Source organism: Eublepharis macularius, chromosome 14, assembly GCF_028583425.1.
Source record: "Eublepharis macularius isolate TG4126 chromosome 14, MPM_Emac_v1.0, whole genome shotgun sequence".
NCBI lineage: Eukaryota > Metazoa > Chordata > Lepidosauria > Squamata > Eublepharidae > Eublepharis > Eublepharis macularius.
Genome location: NC_072803.1, coordinates 2,946,454 through 2,970,533, shown reverse-complemented (window position 1 = coordinate 2,970,533; position 24,080 = coordinate 2,946,454). Strand labels below are relative to the sequence as shown.

The following is a 24,080-nucleotide window of genomic DNA, read 5'->3' as shown; positions in this document are numbered from 1 at the left end:
GCATTTCTTCCCTTAGTTATCTTTTTCTAAACTGAAAACACATGTACAATGACGATTCAGGAGACATTATATTCTTGGACTTCAAAAAAGCTTTTGACAAAATCCCTCTTCAGTAAATTTAGCAGTTGTGCAATAAGAGGACAAGTCCCCAGGGAGAGAGGGGAAAAACATACCTGCTTTTGATGCGGAAGTTGCAGGTTCAGTTCCCAGCATCACCAGTTAAAAGTAGCAGGTAGCAGGTGAGAAGAAAGATCTGAGATCCTGGAGGCCTGCTGTCAGTCAGAGTAGACAATACTGATAGACCAAAGGTTTATCAGTTACAAGGCAACTGCACGTGTTGGTTAGATAGCAAGAATGAAAATAAGAATAAGGACAGTTCTTCCAATACAGGGAAGTAAGGAGTATTATAAGACTATAGAACTCATACTAATGAGCCATGCAAGATAACTTCTTTTCTGTAAGTAATAACTCATTATGTTTAACATAATAAACCCATCAAATAAACCAGCCAGCATGACAATGCCCCATTACCAACTAACAGCCACTGGCAATGAAGTATCATTTCAAGGCACAAAGTGTAAACAAATGCCCAAGGAGAGTCAGTGGCATTTGTAGAGAGCCAGCTACTCCCTGGACTTGTTGAGACAACTTCAACTTATTTATCCTTTTGTTGCTAACAAAGGCAATGAATTGAACAGAGATTTTACCCTAGGTCATTAGCTTCTTGGCTGTTTGGCTTTGAGGCTAAACATTCTCTACCAAGTTATCTGTTCTTATCAGTTCGATAGGGTGGCATGTTCCCCATTGGCTGCATATGAATAGATCTTTGCTGATCTTATCTTATTTTCTACTTCCTTGCTGAAATCACCTTCTGAAGTGATCATCTTGAAGCTGTTCTTGCTGAGCTGGAACCACGCTTTTCATTTCTTGCCTGTCCTTTTAAGGACACCGATGAGTGGCAAGCCTCCTCTGGAAGAGCTCCTGGTGTTTGTGGGGGGAAATCAGTGGGAGGGCTTCTAGTGTCCCTTCCCCACTGGCAGACCTCCTGATGACACCTGTTTTTTTTGGCCACTGTGTGACACAGAGTGTTGGACTGGAAGAGCATTGGCCTGATCCAACATGGCTTCTCTTATGTTCTCATGTTCTTAGGTGCTGAGGCAATGCGTAAAAACTCCAATACAGCAGTGTGCTCAAATCAATAGGTGCCATTCTGGAGGCGAGAGTTCACCTGTACAGTTCAAGGTACCAACAGCCATCTCAGAGATGGCTGCTGTAGTGTAGTGGTTAAGTGGCCGGGCTCTGAGCCAGCACTCTGCTGGTTCAATTCCTACTACTGCAATGAACTCTGGAGGTGGCCTTGGGTCAGCCACTCCTCTCAGCCTAGCTTCCCAGTTGTATTGTGGGGATAATGATAACACTGACTTTGTTCGCTGTTCTGAGTTGGGCACTAATCTGTCCAGAAGAGTGGTATATAGGCACATAGTTGTTGTTGTTGTTATCAAAGCGTTTGCAGAATATAACATGGGTGAAACGGGCCTATCTCTTTGCGCACCGCCGCCAGCATAATTTAACTAGTGGCCCAGAGGAGTAATGACTACATAAGAGGATTTTTTGTTTGTTGCATCAGCCAAAGCCATAGATCAAGCAAAAACATAGGGATCTCTCTCATTACTTGCTCCCAGGGCATGTATAGCTCAGCAGAACCTGTATAGATTGTCAGGCAGTTATGAAATCACTTCAAGAAAAATATCCAAGGCAGTGCATTTTTCAGGGTAAGGTAACATCATAACCTTGAAATGTGACGGTTTCCAACCAGATTCATAATTCAGACACAAGTGCTATGAACAGATCACCCTTTGTAAATATAGAATCTTCAGCATTTCAAAGCATTCACTCAAGGACATGCAGTTCCTCTCCTTCCCCTTCTCTGCCTGCCCTATTGCTGAAGTGCTTAATGAAAACAGAATTGGCTCCCGGGCATGCAAAGAAAACAACATACTCCAGGCCTCCCCTCCCTGTTCCATCTACTGGCCAAACTGACTGAGAGGTGGGCCCTTGCAGCCGATAAGACAGGAACCATTTAAGAAACACGCTTATGCTTTGGAACCTTTTGCTCCCTAACTACCAACTGTTAATATATAGAAACAAAAGAATATCTTCAATGTGTGGATAAGAGGGAATGCCCAGGGAGCACTGTCTCTAATAGAGTCTGTGTTGCATTCACTTGGAGATTTTGCTCCACACTCCCCACCCCCAAACGTCAGTGGATGTTGTTGGGGTGGGGGTGCCTTCTGCATAACATTGGTGTGCTGTCATCCACCTTTCAGGTCCCCCCCTGCTTCGCTGTGCATGTTCCCTGATTTGATTTGGTATGATCATACTCAAAGCAGGTTTGGAATTAAAGTTGACATCTGGTCAGGAAAAGAACGCCCTGCCCTTTTAACAGAGGCTCGATAAGCAGAAGTGGGCATGTAAAGCTTTCCGTGGCTTGGAGCGCAATAAAATCACCGGATATTTGCTGCAGTTCAGACTTGTCTTATAGGAGCAGCTGGAAAGATCAGTTGAACTGGTTTAGCAAGATTTAAGTCCAGTAGCACCTTAAAGACTAACAAGATTTTCAGTGCATAAGCTTTTAAAAAGCACGCTCCCTTCGTTAACTTCTTTGGCGGGACCTTGACTCCGGAACATTTAAACCCTGGAAATCTTGTTGGTCTTTGCCTTGCCTTGTTGGCCGTTTCAAAATGTGACCAGACGTTCTGGGGCCAGGCAGACACAGGAAATTCCTGTGAATTTTCTGTTGGCCGTGGCACAGTTGGGAAGGACTGTATTTGGATATTTAGCATTTAGTATAACACTGTAATTCTCTGTAGTTACAGCTGAACTTGGCATTACCCCCCCCCCTTTAAGTTTTCTCTCACCATGTAGTTTTAATAGCTCTGGCTATGATTGAAAAACGGCACCTTCAATACTAACAACCAGGGCTTTTTTTCTGGGGAAAGAGGTGGTGGAAATGGTCACATGGCTGGTGGCCCCGCCCCCTGATCTCCAGACAGAGGGGAGTTGAGATTGCCCTCCGTGCCGCTGAGTGGCGCGGAGGGCAATCTAAACCCCCGCTCTGTCTGGAGATCCGGGGGCGGGGCCACCAGCCATGTGACACTTTTCAAGAGGTTCCGGAACTCCAGAACTCCGTTCCACCGCGTTCCAGCTGAAAAAAAGCCCTGCTGACAACATTTATTCCAGCGTAAGCTTTCATGGCTCCCTTCTTCAGATGATATGAGGAGGACATCAGACTCCACATTTCTTTAAAGAAAATGATCAAGGGTGGTGAAAGGAATAGTATTTGGGGCACAAAGTGCAGTTTTCATTTCCGGCAGAGCTTCTGTTCCATTCATGGTTACCTGACTGGCTGATGTTCCACAGGTGTAGCTTTCCTGCCATGGAAATGCAAAGATTTGGGGACTTGCATTAGCAGAAGGATGAGTCAGTCCTAGCCAGATGTATCGGCCCTGCATCACGTGTGGGTAATCAACCGTGCCATCACTTCTGAATTTCTAGGGATTACTTATTCTTTGTCCAGGCACAATCTGGGTTGACCATCTGCCCCTTCCCTCCCTTGTGTGCAGAGGGCAATGGAAGACACTACAAAAGTTTCCCAAAGTGGGGAGCTTTCAGTCGCATTTTGTACACAAAGGGAAGAGCAAGAGAGTATGCAAAAGCATAGTTTTATTTATTAAGCTATCCCACTTTGCCTCCTGGGTCAAGGCAGCCTAGAAATCATAATTAAAAACATAACAATGCAAAACCAACAAAATAAAATTCCAAATAAGCCCTCCTCAAGAAAATGGCCTCCTATCACTGTCTAAAGGGAGCCCCCACCCCCAACTCCTCCTGTTCCCCAAAGGAGAGGGGGCACAATGGAGAAATCAGTTCTAGTTCATGCTCAGTGGGGTAACTTAAGGGGAAAGGGCAGCCAGGAAGCCAATTTCCTGTACTGGCTTGAAAGTACATTGAAAAACAGAACGTAAATGCTTCAGTATGGAGTTGATTCTACTGCTTTTGGGACTGGGAAGGGTTAATGGCCAAAGGCCAAATGCTGGGTGTTCGTCTCTTCTTGTGTAGATAGAGAGGCCAGCAGAGGGAAGCCGAGAAGCTGCAGAGAGTGCACCATGGCGGAATTCACTGCAAGAGACATTTACCAGGCAGAGTTTGATCCCAGAGCCTATCTGGAGTATTTCAATTTTGGAGGAGGCACCTTGGGTGATGAAGCCATTGAATTTTACCTGGGACACTTTTGCAAGACCTTTGCTTCAGGTACAACTGTGAGGTTTGCATGCAGGCCTTTGCATGACTGATTAGTGAAATAGCAGTTTTGAGGGCATTTTAAGGGAGGCACGGTTACCATTTCATTTGGAAATGTCTTCTTAAATTGACATTGTTTTCCCTATTTGGTCCTGTTCCTCTGATATATGAGCCATTAAAAATGGTTCCATCCACCAAGAGAACAAATGGGGAAAGGTAGAGGATTTTCAGGGGAGACGGGTTCGATCCCACACTTTGTCAGCAGAAGGTGCCGACAGCTGCCAATCGTCCAAGCTTTCCTCTCCCCCAGCAGCTGTTTCTGAAGCCAAGAAATTTTGCAGGACCCACCTGGAGGGTTTGGTGGTGGCCATGGGGAGGGGCAAAGGGGGGTGAAATGGCTCCTTCCTGCCTGAAGCAGGAGCAGAGCTCTACTGAGGAAGAGAGAGGGAGCGATTTCGTCCCCCCCTCGGCGCAGCAGCCTCCTGGCATGTGTGAAGATGACTATTACTCCCCACGGGTCCCATTGTCTTGGAATATCCTTCTCCAGGGTTGCAAATGACAGGGGGGGACCAAGCTGGGAAGATTGGGGAGGAGGTTGTTGCACAGACCGAATCTGTCCATTTGCTGGATCCAGCACATTAACAGGGTGAAATTCTGCAGCAGTGACAACAGCAAGAGTTCTATGATACCTTAAAGACTAAACTTGTGTTAGAGAGACGCCGCTGTGACAGATGCACAGAGTATTGAGTTGGTAGACAGATTTGGTTGCTCCTAGTAAGAGACAGTACACAGATTTCATACTTGTCTTTCGATTTTGTACTGACCAGTCTGGATGTGCAACCTTTTTTACTAATAAAATTTCAACCCAGGGCTACAAACGGCAGAAGGGAGGGGGCAACAGATACAAGTGGGAATGGTAGCAGAAAAATTTTAAACAAGCATAAAGCTGAGCAGAGCAATGAAATTTATCTGCAACAAAGCATAAATAATCTCCATGGCATGTTTAGCAGTGTGGAAACTTCCCAGTAGGTGCATATCTACATCAGTAGACAGTAGCGAATAGCGTAACATTGATTCAGGGTTTTAAAGAGTTCCCCAGACCCAACTCAGGTTTCTGCAACCATGCAACAGTTAAAAAGAAAACGCCTGTTAAAAACAGAAAATTTCCAAAAATTTCCAAAACCTGCCTCTGTGGAGGGAGGAGGGGTTCCTCACTCCCCCCTCAAGCCATTTTCCCATGTCACAATAGCATAGGAGGAATCCCCCCCCTTTTCACTGCTCCACATGCCACAGATTACTTCACGTGGAACAGAAAATAGCAGGGGGGAAACTCCTTCCCCTGCTATTTTGACAGGGGGAAATGGCATAAGGGAGGGGCGGGGGAGCTCAGACCCAACTCTTTAAAAACCCGCACGTCTATCTTGGCCCTTAGACCCCACCCATACCACCACTGGAGGGCGGGCAGGTGGAGAGTGGCGCGCCACGGCTCCTGTGGGCCTTATAGGGCGGCGGTGGCCCATTCGCGCCCCCTCACCCTGGTCCGAGGAAAGTGGCATGCCGTGGCCTGGCCCTCCACCACTAGCGGTGCCCTCGAAAGCGGCCTTCCACAGTACCCTTTTATGCTGGTGCACCTGCGCAGGTGCACCAGCATAAATGTGCATCATCGGGAAGACGCTAAGGGAATTATATAGTAGGATGTATTCTCAAAAGCTGCTGTGCAGCTGCAGGAAACTCAAGTTGGGCCCAACTCTTTAAAAACCCGCACGTCTATCTTGGCCCTTAGCCCCCATCCATACCACGGCATCTCTCTGAGCTATTTCTTATGACATGGCCCTGTAATCTGGGGAGAAAGCCCTCCTGAATAATTCCATGTTGCATAGTTTGCAGAAAGCCGGGAGGGTGGCAGCTTCCCTGATCTACTCAGGCAGGGCATTTCATAAGGCGGGGGCTACCAGAAAGAAAGCAGATGTACATGCAGCTGTTGATTCAGCCAAACTGCACTGTGGCATCTGCAGGCCCTGACCAGATGAGCAAAGCTGGCGGAACGTAGGAGGAGAGGAGGTTGCACAGACATGAGGGGCCAAGGCCCTGAAGGGCTTTGAATATAATAGTCATTGTGACCTTGAATTGAGGCTGGAATCCAATGGGGAGCCCCGACCTGGATAGCCGAGGTGAGCCTGATCTCATCAGATCTCAGAAGCTAAGCAGGGTCAGCCTTGGTTAGTACTTGGATGGGAGACCTCCAGTGAAGATGAGGGTTGCAGAGGCAGGCAATGGCAAACCATGAAAACCTCACTAGGGGTCGCCATAAGTCAGTTAAGGACACTCGCCAGCAACTGATGGGAAGCCAGTGGAGTGACTGCCAAATGGGAGTGCTCTGTCTAGCGCCTGACAGTAAACGGGCGGCACCATTCTGCAACAGGTGTAGGACCTGCAGTCTACCTTAAGATGCTTGAAGGGGAGTCACTTCCAGTTCCAGGGAAGAAGATGGAATGCTGAGAGTCCTCTCCTTGGCCTAGATCTTCTTCTTGCTCTCGAGGAAGGGGGAGGTTCTGTGGCTCAGTGGAAGAGCCTCTGATTTGCATGCGGAAGGTCCCCGGTTCAGTCCTTGGCATCTCCACAGGTGATGTGAAAGATCTCTGCCTGAGAGCCTGGAGAGGCGCTGCCAATCCGAGGAGGCAACACTGAGCTCGATGGACCAAGGCTCTGGTTCAATGCGGGCAGCTTCTTGTGTGTTCAGGATCTGTCCTTCCCTTCCCACCAGGGCGCCTGAAAGGCGACACGCTGGTTGACCTGGGCAGTGGCCCCACCATTCACCAGTTCCTCTCCGCCTGCGAGTCCTTTGGCAGCATCGTAGCCTCAGAGCCTGTTGATCGAAACCGCCAGGAAATAGAGAAGTGGCTAAAGAACAAACCGGGAGCTTTTGACTGGACCCCAATTGTGAAGTATGTCTGTGAGCTGGAAGGAAACAGGTATGGCAGCTCACTGAAGGTACATTTCCAAACCTAACACACACACACACACACACACACCGCATTCTCTCAGCTCCACTGTCAGCTGCTCAAGGCAGGGCCGATTGCTTCGGCCCGTGCTTGAAGTCACGGAATATTTGTAGTCATTCTTCTGCTGGGGAGGAGGAAAATTGTTGGCAATAGAATGATGGAAATCAGTGCAGCTTCGGGGGGGCATGGAAAGGTCAGATTGATTAGAAGCTCATACTGAGTCACTGGGACTGTGGGGACAGGCAGGGAGGCTGAGGGGCCACAAGAGAGGGGGACTGAGAGACAGGAGCACCAAGGCCGGATGGCTGAAGGAAGGGGACAGAACAGGCCATCAGCTGAGAAGCAGGGAGGGCGTGGAGCAGGAAGAGACACTGAACAAATGTGGGGGCTGAAATGTGTCTCTTAGCTAAGCCAGGAGTTCATCCTGGGTCTCTTTTTTCCTAATTTTTAAATTAAAATACATAAATAGAACCAGCCTACATGGCAAACAACACATCCTGTTCACAAATTAAAAACAAATGAAGGAAGAGAATGTGCACAGTATAGTCGCTCTTTTCTTATACATTCATTTCTAACAAGATTTTTTTTTAAAATGCAGCCAATTGTTGCCAATTTTTGTTATCTAAACATTCTTAGAATTTTGAGTTGTTGTTAGTTTGATGATGACAATTCCCACGTCTTTAAGAACCATTCTAATTTGCCAGGCAACAGACAAATTCCTTTAGAGCATATAGTAATACTTCTCTGGAATCAGCAGTTATGATATTGATACAATTTAAGAGATAGATTTCAGGCTTCAAATTAAGGACCAACCCCTATATCTCAAAAATTCTCTTCTGTACCAAATGTACCAAAGAGGTACCAAATGCACAATTATTACTAACCGAGAGAGGAAGTTCAAATGATCTAGTCCGTCTTAGCTGCCACTGATGCATCACTTTAAAGCAGCTCCCTCTTACTTGTATGCTGGAAGAAAACTCCATTCCCTCCATGAATCTGAGCCTCTTGCGACCACCTGAGAAACATGGCCGCAGATGGCGGGCACGACCCTCCTTCTGAACAATTGCCAGCTAACCAGAAAAGCACCGCCAGGCCTGAACAGCCGTGTGATTGAAGTACAGAAAGCAGGCAAAGCATTTCACAACATGGAGAGAAGTGTAAAGTCTCTGTGTATCGAAACATTTTCATCCTGCCCCTCCTCCAAATACCTCATAGCATAGCAGCAGGCACGATTCTCCCCTCCATTTGTCCTCACAACAGCCCTGCCAGTGGCCCAAGTTTTCATGGCTGAAAGGGGATTAGAACCCAAGCCTCTCCTGTCGTAGTCTGATACCCTCTCCACAACTCTGCTCTGGTTCATTGCCTGCCCAGTTCTGTGCCTCAAGCTGCTCTGAAAAGCACAGTGGGAGCAGCTAGCTGAAAAATTGGCTAGTGACCTTTGCTTACGTCTGTGCCCTCTAATGCATGTTGCCCTCTGCTCCAATTAGCCCTGGGAAGGATTTGAATGTCAGTATTGTTCCACCACCGGAAAAACAAGACGCTAGAACTCCCAGTGCAAATTCCAAGGGGAATTCAAAACAGAAATTCAAGGCACCGGCCAAAGGCTGGAAGTGCACTTAAGTGAACTGATTGTGTAAGAGAGTTCTTTCCAAAGAAGGCTCTTTCCACATCTACGGCCTGGGATGCTAGAGGTTGCCTGAACGTTGGCCAAGTCATTGGTTTGCTTTTAATTTCCTGCAGGGACAAATGGGCCGAGAAGGAGGCCAAGCTGAGAAGAACCCTCAAGCAGGTCCTGGATGGTGACGTCCTTCGGAGCAACCCCCTGGAACCGGTGGCCTTGCCCCAGGCTGACTGCCTGCTTGACGTAGAATGCCTGGAGGCTGCCTGCAAGGACCTCAGCGCCTTGCGGGCTGCTCTGAAGAACATCAGCTCCCTGCTGAAGCTCGGGGGAACCCTGGTGTCGGCTGGGGTTTTGGGGTGCAGTTTCTACATGGTCGGCCCCCGCAAGTTCTCCTTCTTGGTCTTGACCGAGGAGATCCTGAGAGATGCTCTCAACACAAGTGGATTTGCTGTTGTGGAGTTTCAGGAAGAGCCCAGATTTGCTAAGAATATGTTTGACGTCTGTGATTTCTCTGGGAAATATTTCCTCATTGCCCGCAAAGAGAAGGAGGCATAAAACAATGAGGGAGCAAAAGGGGTAGATTTCTATCCCCAAAGGGATCAAAACAGCCTAAGCAGTTGACCTGGGGAGGTCCAAGGGCGTATCCTATCTCTGCCATTGGCTCATTGAGAAGCCCTGGGCTGACCTTTCAGCCTCAATTCTCTATCTATAAAACAGGTATAATAGCTAGGGTTTGGGGGAAGTTAAAAAGACAAAGCCTGTATATGGCACTTTAGACGAATTAAGGTCTAATAACAGATAAAAAGCTTTTTTGTGGCACGTAGCTTGTCTAGACTAATTAGCTGACAACGAATGAAAAAAATTAGAAAGATGGTTGTTGTGGGTTTTCCTGGCTGCATAGCCGTGGTCTTGGCATTGTAGTTCCTGACGTTTCGCCAGCAGCTGTGGGTGGCATCTTCAGAGGAGTAGCACCAAAAAACAGAGATCTCTCAGTGTCAAAAGACAGAGATCTCTCAGTGGTGACACAGAGAGATCTCTGTCTTTTGGTGCTACACCTCTGAAGATGCCAGCCACAGCTGCTGGCGAAACGTCAGGAACTACAATGCCAAGACCGCGGCAATACAGCCCGGAAAACCCACAACAACCATCGTTCTCCGGCCGTGAAAGCCTTCGACAATACAAAATTAGAAAGTTTTGAAAGTTTGAGCCTTCTTCCAGATTTCTTCTATTTGCCCAACTCTTTCTGCATAGAAAATCATGATATAATTGTCTGTGGGACTTAAACGGTTTCACCCTAGGGCCAAGCGGGACTGGTGTACTTAGATTACCTCCAAAAGGACAGTTTGCTCCAGTTCTGCATCTATATTGGAGCATCCACACAACGTGTGGATCATCTTTTTACTGTGTTTCCTCTTGCTCTGCTGCCAGCACCGTCTTTTCCGAAAGACCGTTGTCAAAGCAACTTTCCAGGCTATCTAGATGCAGGTTCTGTTCACATAAGAAACCCTCTGCCCCCCCCCCCGCCCCCCCACACACACTATGGCCCCCATTCCCCCCTACACCACTGCACAGCATTTTGGGACTTTTGAAACAAAAATCATTAACTGACAGATCGCTGTTGTATTAAGCAATAGTGATATATCAGCTACTGATTTTAAGCTACGGGAGGTATAATTAAATTAACATATTGTTAGAATTTAAGACTGGTATTTGACATATTGTTGTACCTTAACACTATTTCCACCTCAATAACTGTTTTTAAAAAGATCCCTCCAGTGGTGTGTGTGGGGGGGGTGGGGTGGCAGCCATGGGGGGGGCAAGGCTCACGTGGGGGCAATTCTGTGTAGGGGCCCCATTGCCAGTGGTGGTGATGGTGCTGGATCCAGTCTAACCCCTAAGCTCTTGACTGAGTGTGCAAGTGTCAGCTGGGCTCCATCAAAGGTGGGGGCACAAATGTCCTGCAGGTAGGTGGAACTCGCACCTCACACCCATTCCGCAAACGCTCCCTTGAGAGATCTCAGTCTTTTGGTGCTACACCTCTGAAGATGCCAGTCACAGCTGCTGGCGAAATGTCAGGAACTACAATGCCAAGACCACGGCTATGCAGCCAGGAAAATCGACAACAACCATTGCTCCATTGATTACCAGTCAGTTAATGAGTTCTCTTCAAAGTCCTGGTTATCACCTACAAAGCCCTGAATGGCCTTGGACCCCATCTGTAGGACCATCTTTCCTGATATGCTCTAATGCAAGAATTGAGCAAAGCCTTCTGAAGTTACTGAAATTACTGCAAATGGACAATTTCGGCAACTCTGGGTACACGTGCATTCTCTGTTGTAGCTCCCGCCTTGTGGAACGGGCTGCCTGTGGTAGTCGGGAAGGCTCCCACACTTTTAGCAGTCCACAGAATGTGCAAAACACAGATGTTCAGGGGGGCATTTTTAAAAGAGATGAGATCTGAAGGAGAATGGAACCGACCGGGAAGGTGCTTTTATCACGGAATAGGAGGGCGCTCTGCGGCATCGCCTGATTTCTACTCCATTGTCTTTACCTTGTAATCTGCTTCCTGTATTGTTTATGGTTTTAGGTGGGTAGCCGTGTTGGTCTGTAGTAGAAGAGCAAGATTCGGGTCCAGTAGCACTGTAGAGACCAACTAGATTTCCAGGGTATGACGAAGGGAGATTTGACTCTCGAAAGCTCACACCCTGGAAATCTAGTTGGACTCTAAGGTGCTACTGGATCCAAATCTTGTACTGTTTATCGCATACCTTGATTTAGGTAGCTTGTTGATTGCAATGTCCTCTCATTCTGTAAATCCCAGTCCTATGCCATTGTTCATTGGTTGTCTTATGCCGTCGGATTGCCTGGATTTACAACCAGTAATATATCCTGAGTCTCAGCAAGAAAGGCAGACTAGAAATAATCACAAATTAATTAACGAATTACAATTTAATTCTTTACTCTTATTTTGGCGTTATATGGATTAGAACTGGCTCAGCAATGTGTGGTGGTTCATCTCTCCACTGCCCCCCAAGTCTTTTCCCAAGGCGTGCTAGCAACCTTGGAGCAGAATTACATTTTTATATATTTATATATCTTGAGGTCGCTCTTTTATGCAATCTTTTTATATTATATTAATATTTTTCTTATTTTCTTAACTTCATTTATTATACATGGATTTGGTTGCCATTATATTATGTTATTCACAATAAACTATCAAATGCATCCCATTCAACCCTGTGAGTCTGTGTCTTCCCACCGGGGCAATGAATGAATTGGTTCTTACCATCAAAGTCCAACAGAAAAGTAAATACATTAGCAGAACGTTATCAACGGGGGGATCAGATCACAAGAAGAGCTCCTGCCGGATAAAACCAGAGAGGGGCCATCTAGTCCAGCCTATGTCTCTCTTAGAGACAAGCTACAAGTGACGCCTGACACAGGTTGGACACTTGTCAGCTTCCCTCCAGTTTTGGTGGGAAATGTAGGCATCCTGGTCTTGCAGCTGTAATGGAGAGCCAAGCTGTAAAACCAGGATGCCTACATTTCCCATCAAAACTTGAGGTAAGCTGACAAGTGTCCAACCTGTGTAAGGCGTCACTTGTAGTTTGGCTCTGAGTGGCCAACCAGCTGCCCAAAGGAACCAAACAAATAGATGAGATAGCCTGTCTCTGAGCCCCCCCCCCCCCGCCCCGCAACACATGAGGCTAGCTGGTGGTAGCTGGGGACTGGGTCTTCTCAGTCCTAGCTCTGTGGCTTTGGAACACCCTCCCCTCGCCCCTTGGGGTCCGGCAGGATTAGTGTGGGTCTGGTGATTCAAGTGTATTTGATTGGCAAGCGCCGCCCTGCGGCTGCTTCCACACAGAAGCATCAAAATGTGCCTCTGCTGCAACAGCATCTAAGCAGGCGGGGACAGCGTGCACGTGCCACATCCCTGCTTTGCTCTCTGCAATGCTCCCCCTCTCCTGTCCATTATCACACTGGTGCAGCATCTGGTCACTAAATCTTGGGGAATCCCTGGAGATGTGGGCGGGGGAGCCCAGGGATGGCAGGGTTTACAGGTGGGAGGGACCTCAGCAAGGTACGATGCAGTCAGGGCCAGATCTATGAGGGGGCAAGAGGGTTGCTTGCCCCCAGCGCCGATGAAGAGGGGGTGCCAGGCATGGCTGCTGGTCAGGAGCATGCACCGCGGGGGCTGAGCGGGGCAACTGAGAGGGCAGCCTCCCAGCCCTCCCGCTCAGTTGCCCCTTACTGCTGCCACCGCCAGCACATGCTCCTGGCCGGGTGCAGCAGCTGTGGGCGACGCCCGGCAGGCGTTGTTGTGGGTGGTGGTGTGGGGGGCAACTGAGCAGTGACGTCGTCACGCAGTCTGGGTGCATGTGCACGGTTTGTGTGCGCGCCCATGGAGTCTGGGATGTGGTAAAAGCCCTGGGTGCCGGTGAGGCTAGCTACAGCCCTGGATGCTGTAGAATCAACCCTCCCAAGCAACCATCTTCTTCAGGGGAAGCAGGAAAGTCCCATTGCATTGCATTGATAGAAAATTTAGGTTGGATCCAACCCCACAGCGCCTACTTTCAGGAAAGCCTGCTATCCAAGCAGGCTTTCCCTTGATCCCGCTCAAGGGGGAAAGACGGGCCCTGCTGCTGCTGACCTCTCCGTGGAAAATCCCTGTGAAGAAGCAGCCTGTGTTAGTTAGGGGAAAGGTAGCCCTACTGGATATCATGGCCAGATAAGGCCACTCCCCACAGGGCCTGGGGGCAGCACTAGGAGGACCCTAATCTGCGTGCAGAGGAGTCCTGGTGGTCAGAATCGCTCAGTTAGCACCCAGCCACGTACCAGCTATGATGGGGAGCAGCTAAGTTACGGGCTAGCGGGTTCATCCGTTTCTGTTCAGCTACAAAATTTTTTTTTTTTTTTTTTTTTAATATATATATTTTTATTTCAATTATTAACAAAACTGTTTACAATATGAAATACAACATGGGTAAATTGTTAAAAAACTACATAACAGAGAAGGGTAAAACATGGAAAGACAAATTCAAGTTGAATGATCTGATATATTTTGGATTATAGATTCAGGATTGTTTGGTATATTTTATTGGGAGGATATAGATTTTCTTTAGAAATGTATTCAAAAAAAGGGAACCATTTTTCCATAAAATTTGTTGTTTGGGGGAAATTTTCAGCTTGATAGATTCCATCATTGATTTTTTCAAATAAAAAATGGTCCCATATTTTAGAATACCAACTGGTAATTGTTGGTACAGTATGTGATTTCCATTTTAAAGCAATTAAATTTTTTGCTGCCATTAAGAAGACATTGATGAGGTCTCGTCGAATTGGTGGGATCTCTATATCATCCCATTGATTCAGAAATATCAGCTCAGGTTTCTTTGGTATTTTGTAGCCAGTTAACAAAAAGATTTGGTGCAAGATTGTATTCCAGAATTCTTCTATGTAATGACATTTCCACCAGCAATGTATATATGATCCTGTATCCCCACATCCTTTCCAACATAAAGATGAACTGTGAGAGTAAATAGCTGCTAATTTTTTGGGTGTAAGATACCATCTTGTTAATATCTTATAGGACTGTAGTTTAATACTAATTGTTGATGAATTAAATATTTTAGAGGACCATAATATTTCCCATTGTTCTTTTGATAATATTTTGTCACAGTCTTGGTGCCATTTTGACTGATATGTTAAGGTTTTAAGTTTAAGGTTTTGTAGCAAAATATTATAAATTTTGGAGATTACTCCTTTATTTGAAAGGCCTTTCCTATCTATAATTTGTTCAAATGCAGTCTTTGGTTGTTTCATAATGTCCTTTAAGTTTATAGAAGAGGCTAGATTCTTTAATTGAAAATAAATAAACCATGATATATTACTATTAATTTTTTGCTCCAATTCTGGTTTATCTAGTAAGCCTTCTCGGGAGGCAATATCAGTTAGCCTTGTTATGTTGTTTTGGCTCCATTTTTTAGTGAATGCGGGTGAGAGACCCGGTGGAAACCAATCCTGAAAAAGAAAAGAAGAGAACCTGGAATATTTGGGGGTGATTTTATTTCTATAAGCATCCCATACTTTTAGGATAGCTGTAAAAAAGATGTTTTGTTTAGAGTTTGTTGGGCGGACGTGTTGTTTATTCCATAGAAGATCCTGAATGGATTCATTTTGTTGTGTGTTTTGTAAAAGGTTGATCCAATCCATATGATCTTCCTTCTGTATTATAGAAATTACATCTTTTAATCGTGCAGCTTTTTGATAGAGATCAATATCTGGGAAATTAAAGCCTCCTTGTGTGTTTTTTAATCTTAGTGTTGTAAATGCAATTCTTGGATGTTTATCTTGCCACAAAAATTTATTGAAGAAGGTTTGCCATTGTTTTAAAAGTTTTGGTGGGATTAATATTGGAATTGTTCGAAAGAGAAAAATTAACTTGGGAAGTGCAAATGATTTAATTAGATGGTATCTATCATACCATGATAATTGTTTTTTATTCCAGTCACTTAATTCTGCTCTTATTTTAGCCATTTTATCTATGTGATTTAACTTTAGTAACTGGTTGAGGTCAGATGGTAGGATTATACCCAGATATGGTAGTTTTTTTGGTTCCCACTGGAATTTATATATGTGTTTAATATTCAATTGAGTTGTAGTTGTTGTGTTTAAAGGAAGTATGTTCGACTTGGTGTAGTTTACTTCTAATCCTGAAATTTGACCAAATAAACTTAAAAGATTTGATAAGTGTTGAAGCGATAGGATTGGGTTTGTGAGGTATAGCAGCATATCATCTGCAAAAGCACTGAGTTTATATGTTTTAGAGTTAACTGCGATTCCTTGAATTTGGGTGTTCTCCCTGATTGCTATTGTCAGTGGTTCTAAGGCAATTGCAAATAAAGCAGGTGACAAAGGGCAGCCTTGTCTTGTTCCTCTATGTAGATAGATTTTGTCTGAAGTGTTTCCATTTATTTTGACATGCGCTGTGGGTTGTGAATAGATTGTCTTTATTATACGTCGGAAATTTTCTCCAAAGCCCATATGGTATAGTGTTTCATCTAAATAACATATTTCTAAGGAATCGAAGGCTTTTTCGATATCTAATGATAAGAATAGAGCTTCAGTATGTTGATTTTTGCATATAGACATTAAATTTAAAGTTTTATAAATATTGTGTGTTAAATCCCTGCCGGGCATGAAGCCGGTTTGGTCCTTGTGTATATAGTGAGTGATAAATGAATTAAGACGTTCGGCTATAACTGAAGTAAATATCTTGTAATCTTGATTTAAGAGAGAAATTGGGCGAAATGAGGCTGGGGTTTTATGATCTTTGCCTTGCTTCGGAATTACTATAATAGAAGCAGTCGACCATGAAGGAGGCTGTATTCCTGATGTTAGTAACATGTTACAAGTTTCAGTAAGGGGTTGTAACAGAAGTGGGGCAAATTTTTTATAAAATTCTGCAGGAAATCCGTCTGGTCCTGATGTTTTGTTGTTTTTTGATTTTTGTATGACTGCTGCAATTTCTTGTGTGGTGATTGGATTCTCCAGTTTTGACTGATGTGCTTTTTCTATTTTTTTAAGATTTTTAAGTGATTGTAAAAAATGGGATATGTTTTCTATTTTTGGTTTTTTTGATGTATATAGTTGATTATAGTAATCTCTGAAGATATTAATTATGTCTTTTGATTTAGTGTATATTTGTCCTTTTTTGTCTTGGATTACCCTGATTAATTTTGCTACCTTCTTTTCTTTTATTCTCCAAGAGAGAATACGTAAAGTCTTTGGTGTATTGAACCAATGTTTCTGTTTTAAATATATGAGATTTTTTTGAATATTATCTGATTCTATGGTTTCTAAAAGTTTGCGTTCATTTATTAGTTTCTGGTATACTTTTTTACTACCATTCTGTTTATGTAGGAATTCCAAGTGTTTAATTTTCCCTGTAATTTCTTGTTTTTGAGCTTTCTTATCCTTGTGAATTCGTGATGTTAATGCTATTAGATGTCCTCTAGTGACAGCTTTTAAAGCGTCCCAAAAAATATGTGGTTTTGTTTCTGGTGTTGTATTTTCTTTCATGTATTGTTTGATGATATTCTCAATTTCCTTAACATGATTTGAATGGTACAGCAGTGATTTACTAAATGTCCAGTGTTTTTCAGTTTTTGTTTCTGACTTAAATGAAATGGTGCAAGTAGTCCAAGCATGATCTGAATGGATTATGTTACCAATTTCGGTTGAGTTTACCTGATTAATTAATTTTTCTGAAATTAAAATAAGGTCAATTCTGGTGTAAATGTGATGTCTAGGTGAGTAGTAAGTAAAGTCTTTTTCTGTAGCATGAGTTTGTCTCCATACATCAATCAGATTGTGATTTTTAATCAATGTTGCCAATTTAGTATTGTGACATTTCTTATTGGATTTTTTATAGTCTGACCTATCTAATTTGTGATTCATTATGAAATTAAAGTCTCCACCCACAATCAGTTCGCCTTCCTGAAATTTTTCTAGATTAATTAATAGTTCTTCTATAAAGGTTATTTGCCTTTGGTTAGGTGCATAGATGGATGCCACTGTAAGAAGGTGATTGCCTACAGTTCCTTTTACAAATATATATCTACCCAGAGGATCAACCTTTGTAGCTTTATGAAAAAAAGGAGTATTTTTGGATACTATAATTGCAACCCCACGTGCTTTAGAAGTGCCATATGCATGGTATTGTGTCTGAATCCATCTGTCTTTCAGTGTTAAAGGATTACCAGCACGAATGTGTGTTTCTTGAAGTAGAGTGATATCTGGTTTAAGTTTAGCTATATGTGTAAGTATGCGTTTTCTCTTAATTGGATTCCCCAAGCCTCGAACATTATAAGAAATTACTTTTAGTTCAGAACACATATTGTAACTTCTCCCTCCAATTTCTTCTTAGAAATAAATTATTTTTGTGTTAAAGAAATAGCTTTTAAACAACTTATTTGGTAACAGTAATGCTATTTAGTATATAAAATCTGAACGATAAGACAATTTTCTGATGACAATACAGCACTTGTTATAACTTTAAATTTTGATTATACTTAACTGTGTATTATAAACAGTAATACTTCTAATATCCGTATAAACTTGAAGTAGTAATATAACTTTCTAATAACAGTAAAACTCTTCTATAACTCTAAACTTTGTTTATAACTAATTATTTGATATAAAAAGTAACACTCTATAATATAGGAACAATAACAATCCCTATTATCAATAAATTTCTGTTTAACTTGAATTCGATTAATAAGCCAAAAGGGGGAAAAAATAAAATTTAAAAAAAAATGAAAAAAATAATGAAAGAAACTGAAACTTATCCTATATAACCCTCTATAATTCAAGAGATAAACTTCTCTCCTGAATTACTGGAAAATTCCAGAATATCTGGGTAATTCTAATTTGGAAGCTAATTAAATTACTGTATCTTATAATCTGCCCCCCCGAACCCTTTGTTGATATTTTGATGCTATGAATGGCATTTGTTTCAGTCATTGGAATTAGAGCTTCTATTATTTCTAATGCAGAGTTTGAGACTTCAGTTGTGCCTAATCGGTATCTTGCTTCCTTTTTGTGGAGTTGAAGGATATGATCTCTTTCTTTTGTTAGATATGTTGTCTAACTCCATAGGCAGTTCCAGGTTAATGCTCTGTAACAGGCATAATCCAGTTTCTTGGTCTTCTGCTGTGTAGGTCTCTCCTTGTTGTTTTACTTGGAGTTTAGTAAAGTTTATCCATCTATAGTTGATTTTAGCTTTCCTTAAGGCCTCCGTTACTGGTTTAAGTTCCTTTCTTTTATTTAAAATGTCCTTTGGCAGATCAGTTAACACCAGGATAGAAGCTCCTTTGTATGTAAAGGTGTTTTGTGATCTTGCCACCTCCAAGATTTTTTTTCTTGTTCTCCAATCGACAAATGTTGCTACAACATCCCTGGGACTTCTCCTTTTGGGATGATTAGGGTAGCCAAGGCGATACGCTTTGGAAATTAGAGGGCTGATGCCCTCTTCTAATTGAAGGCATGTGGCTAGCCAGTTAGAGAGGAAAGAGATTAAATCTGCATTTATTATTTCAGATTCTTCAATCCCTCTAAATTTTAAGTTCTGCTGACGGTTTGCAAGTTCAAGGGTTTGAATTCTATTTTGCATGTAGTCATTCTCTTTTTGTAAGTCTTGCACATCTCTTTGCAAGGCAATGCTAAGATCCATTGCATTTTCAGCTTTTAGCACTGCTTTGTTAATGTCTATTTTAATTTCTGCAATTTGCTCTGTTAAATTGGAAATTTTTTGAAGGATATTAGACTCCATAGCTTGAAGTAAGGCTGGTAAGCTTAAGTCTGATGAAGAGTTACTTACTCTGCTTTCCTCGGCAGCCATTTTGAGTGTGTCTTTTTCAGCTCTGATTTCTGCTGCTGGTGTTTGGGAGACCAGGAAAAAATCTTGAAGCTTTTTAGCAGCCTTGCTGTTTGCTTTCTTCTTTTCTGTTGTTTGTTTGTTCATAGCATTCATTTTACAGTTGTTAGGTTGTTTAAAGGGCTCAGGGTGAGACAGAGCTCAGCTTTAGGCGGCCATTTGCTTTTGCTGCAAAGCCACGCCCCCCCAGCTACAAAATTTTTAATAAACCCTAGTTTAACCCACGCTTGGAATCAGGATGTAGAAGCACAAGATTAGTTAGCACTCCTGGGTCTCCGTTTTCTCCTCCCCATCTCCTCCCCTCTCAACCCATCAATCTGGGTTGAGAGCCCAGGTACATGCCAGACCCACCTTTAATGTTTGCAAGTTCCTCTGAGCAAATTCAGAAAGGCAGGGACACGGCTGCATTAAATTCACCAAACTCTTTCTGAAAGGTGGCTGGCAGAATTCGCTAACAGCTTTATCTCCTTTGTTTTATTGACCCTTCTCTTGCCTGTTTAAATAACTATTGGGACTAAATATTGGCACACAAATTCAGGGGGCAAAGTTTTCCCTCTCTCAGCTCTGGCGCAAGCTTCCCCTTCTGTACATCTGCATGTGCAACAATTATTTAAGGCACGGGAGTAAAGTCAGTTAAAAAGTTGGCAATCTTACACGATTGCTCAGTTATTGCATAAATAAACATGTTTGCTGCAAAAATATGCCACAGATCGCTCTCCACTCCAAATAGTCCTCCCTTCAGCTGTATGGTTCGAGGTCTATTTTCCAGGGTTGGGGTAAAGTCCTTGGATGGGGGTGGGGAAAGGGAAGCTTTAAAACTCGGTGCAGAAGGGAACGAGGGTCACTTGGACTTTGTGCAGGCTGGGAGACACCATGGAGGGGAACTTCATTGGGAAAGAGGATTACAAGCAGCATTTTGCTCCCAAAGACTACATCAAAACCTACTACTCTCTTAGCAATGACTGCCACGCAGAAAACACCATTTTAACTTTCTCTCTGAAAAACCTCCATAGGGCCTTCATTTCAGGTGAGTCTGTGCTAGTCAGACCCAAGACTATTGTGGATTGTCCAAAATATTTGGCATCAAGTCCCTGTATGATAAGAGCCCCGTGGTGCAGAATGGTAAGCTGTAATACTGCAGCCCAAACTCTGCTCACGACAGCAGCTGGCTCCAGGTTGACTCAGCCTTCTATCCTTCCGAGGTCGGTAAAATGAGTACCCAGTTTCCTGGGGGTAAAGTGTAGATGACTGGGGAAGGCAATGGCAAACCACCCCGTAACAAAAAGTCTGCCAAGAAAACGTCATGATGTGACGTCCCCCCATGGATCAGTATTGACTCGGTGCTTGCAGAGGTGCTTGCCTGTACATGATACAGAGGAAACTTCCACTTTATTTCCCTTCAAACCTCCTGCATTGGGAAATCCTGGAGGAAGTGCTTCTCCCATCAATAGACATTGGAGACTGCAAAGAAGAAGTCAGCTCCCCTCTTCTCTGGAAGCAGGAGTGGGGAGTGGGGGGAGGAAGGCATTTGAGCTTGGAAGACAAATATGAAAAGGCCAGGCATGAGCACAGTTATCCTCCTCCCCGCAACTTAGTAACTTTGGAGAAGGAGGGAGGGATCAGCCTCCTACCAGCCCAAGGGAGCATTTTTGGACCTTGCGGTCTTTGATTTGCTTTGCATTGCGTGATCTGTGTCAGTTTAACACCCAGGTCAGGTCAGCAGCCCCAGCCTTTTCATGCTACCTTCTGTGTTGGGGAGATTCTCCAGTGGTAAGGCAGGTATGCATAGTATACCCCTTGTCATATCCAGTCTGGAGGGCCTGGAAGAGAGAGGCATGCCCCCTCTCCCTGCAGCATTTTCTTGCACAGCCCAGAGTCACAACCAGCACTACACTTTGGCCTTGACGTTCAGGCCTCTGCACCCCCTTTCCATAGGACGTTGCTTTATTGGAAGGCCGTGGTATCTCCAGCCAGAGGCATCTTGCCAGCTGCACCTCATGCTTAGAGGGGGGAGGAGGGTGCCCTGGCGGGCTGCATAGCCTTCCTGTCTGGGTATGGGACCATATCACACATGAATACATGGAAAATCACTGGTCCAGAGGAGTTAGCCGTGTTAGTCTGTAGTAGAAAAATAGTAGAGTCCAGTAGCACCTTTAAGACTAACCAACTTTATTGTAGCATAAGCTTTCAAGAGCCACAGCTTGCATCTGACGAAGAGAGCTTTGGCTCTTGAAAGTTTATGCTACAATAAAGGTGCGACTGGACTCTTTACTATTTTGTTAGACATGCTCTGCACCCCCTTTCCATAGGACGTTGCCTTATTGGAAGCCTCAGTGTTTCCAGCTGGAGGGCATCTTGTCAGCTGCACCAGATGCTTAGAAGGGGCGACTGGGCCAAGCGGGGGGGGGGGGGCAGGCTGTACAGCCTTCCTAGCTGGGTATGGGTCCATAATTCCCAGGAATACATGGGAAAGCACTGATATCCAGACAAGCCGCAACAGCAGATCCCGTTCATTTTCTTGATACATCTATAAGCTGCCTTTCTGCCATTCACACTATGAACTGGTATACACTTCAAAACCACAATAAACAATACACAAAAGAAGAAGGCAAATGAGCAAAAATAGGCGCTAACCCTCAGGGAAGTCACCAGCTCACCATGCCTGTGTCTAGTCAATCATGTCAGAGACTTATCAGCTGAGTTAAGAGCTGTTATTTTTCAGTGCCAAGATTTTTCCAACTTACACTGACATGTCAATTTTCTTAAGTTCTGCCTGCACCTTAACATGACATGTCCACGCAGCAATTACAGCTGGTTTTTTTCAGGATTGCAAGGATGACTTGCTCATGTCATCCTTGAGATCCGGGACAGGTTAGGTGAGCACTGGGAGACCTGAGGGACACCGGCTGAGCTGAACAAGAATTCTTTAGCCAGAAATGTTCACATTCTCACAAGAAAGCTTTGCATTATTCAAAGGGAGCTTGACCTGTTTTCAAAATAACATTTGGGTGGGGCAAATCAGCATTCCAGCAGGAGGTGGACTCTCTGGCCCTGCCCTGGCTCCAGTCCTGCTCCCAGTATCCACCATAGTATTACAGCTCTGGCACTGGACAGTTAAACGAGAGGTGAGAGTAGGACCAACCCCGGCACGGGTCCCTGGGGAAGACCTCTAAAAACACCATTGCACTCGACACAGTGTGTGGATTTGGACCGGCCCTGCTCTTTTATGAGAGCCAAATTGTGCGCGCGTGTGTGTGTGTGGGGGGGTGCTGTTAGAGTGCAAACCTTTGGATGAGAGACTTCCGCTTCGTGGATTCGCACATTGTTCACCCAGGAAAAGAAAGTTCTGAAGAAAATGCTCCTGCTGTGCAACTTCAGATCTCTTTCCATTGAAAGCATCTTTCAAAATAGTATGAAAAAGGAAGTACAATGAAGGGAGGAAAGGAGGGAGAGATGGGGAAAATATCACCCATGTTAAAATGCAGGTGGCATTAAAGGAGACACCCTGATTGATATCGGAAGTGGACCCACCATCTACCAGTTCCTCTCTGCCTGCGAGTCCTTCCGAGAAATCATTGCTACGGATTATACTGACCAGAACCGGGAGGAGCTGCAGCGGTGGCTGAGGAAGGAGCCGGGAGCTTTCGACTGGTCCTCGGTGGTGAAATATGCATGTGAGCTGGAGGGGGACAGGTATGGCGTGCGTGTTGGTGTCTGGTACAATGTGGGCCTTTGTCTGTTTTCCTATGGGAGCTAAAGCTGGGTGGGTGCATTTTCAGCTAGGGAAATGGGGCTGGGGAAGGTTAATTATTTATTTACTTAAAAAATTTATATCCCACACTCTCCAAAATCTGCTCGAGGCAGTTTTATTGACTAATTTCCATATATTTCACCCACCCAGAGATTCTCAGTACTCAGGGCAGCTTCCAAGTTAAAACATTTTTAAAAATGCAAAAACCTAAAACACAAACAGTACAAAATAGCAGTAGCAGCAGATTAAAATATAAAACTTTAAGCCTTTAACCAGCATAAAGCCGCAAGAAGAACCAGACATAGTGACCACCAAGAGAACAGCAATACGCATATATACTTTTAAAGCTGCCTTATACCGAATCAGCAACATACAAGACAATTACCCACGTAATCTTACTAACATTCTAAATTTATTAATACAGACTCAACACATATAATTAGGGATGTGCGTTTCGGCATTCAGAATGCCGAAAGAATGCCGAAACAAAAGTGTTTCGGCATTCTTCAAGAATCCCGAAACGTTTCGGGGAATGCCGAAACGTTTCGGGATTGCCGAAAGAAAAACCCGAAACGTTTCGGGATTCTTTCGGCATTCTTTCGGCATTCGAGAATCGCCATTTTGATTTTGCTAGCCGTTTGCCTTAGCAAGCGGCTAGCAAAATCCTGCTGGAAGCAAAGGCTTCCTGCAGGCTCTTAGCAGAGGGGAGGGGGGGAGAAGGAGTGAATCACTCACTCCTTCTGTCACCCCCCACCCCTCTTGCAAAGGAGGATAGGGAATCCTGCTTTGCCTTGCAAATGCAAGGTGCAAGCATTGCATTGCACTTTGCATTTGCAAAGCAGCAGAGATTCCCGCCAAAACTAACAGGTAGGGGAGGGGGAGCAGGAGGAGGGTGGCTCTTGGAGTGTGGGTGGGGAAAGGCAGGGGACTGGGGACTTTAGGAGTCACCAATCCCACTGCTGCATTCTC

General features: G+C 44.3%; 1 protein-coding gene across 2 annotated transcripts in view; it reads left to right on the top strand.

The window, feature by feature from the left end:
- Window positions 1–3,834: 3,834 nt before the first annotated feature.
- The window catches only part of LOC129341955 (nicotinamide N-methyltransferase-like), a 37,495-nt gene continuing 17,249 nt past the window's right edge, over window positions 3,835–24,080 (top strand). Inside the window, exons 1-4 of one of the 2 annotated variants that reach the window (XM_054997322.1) lie at window positions 3,835–4,311; window positions 7,064–7,271; window positions 20,221–20,387; window positions 22,846–23,053. In XM_054997322.1, coding sequence (XP_054853297.1) covers window positions 4,167–4,311; window positions 7,064–7,271; window positions 20,221–20,387; window positions 22,846–23,053 — 728 coding nt within the window. In that variant the 5' untranslated portion in view covers window positions 3,835–4,166. Of the gene's footprint in view, window positions 4,312–7,063; window positions 7,272–9,041; window positions 12,153–20,220; window positions 20,388–22,845; window positions 23,054–24,080 lie in introns of those variants that run through there. The other variant, XM_054997321.1, reaches the window with a different exon arrangement.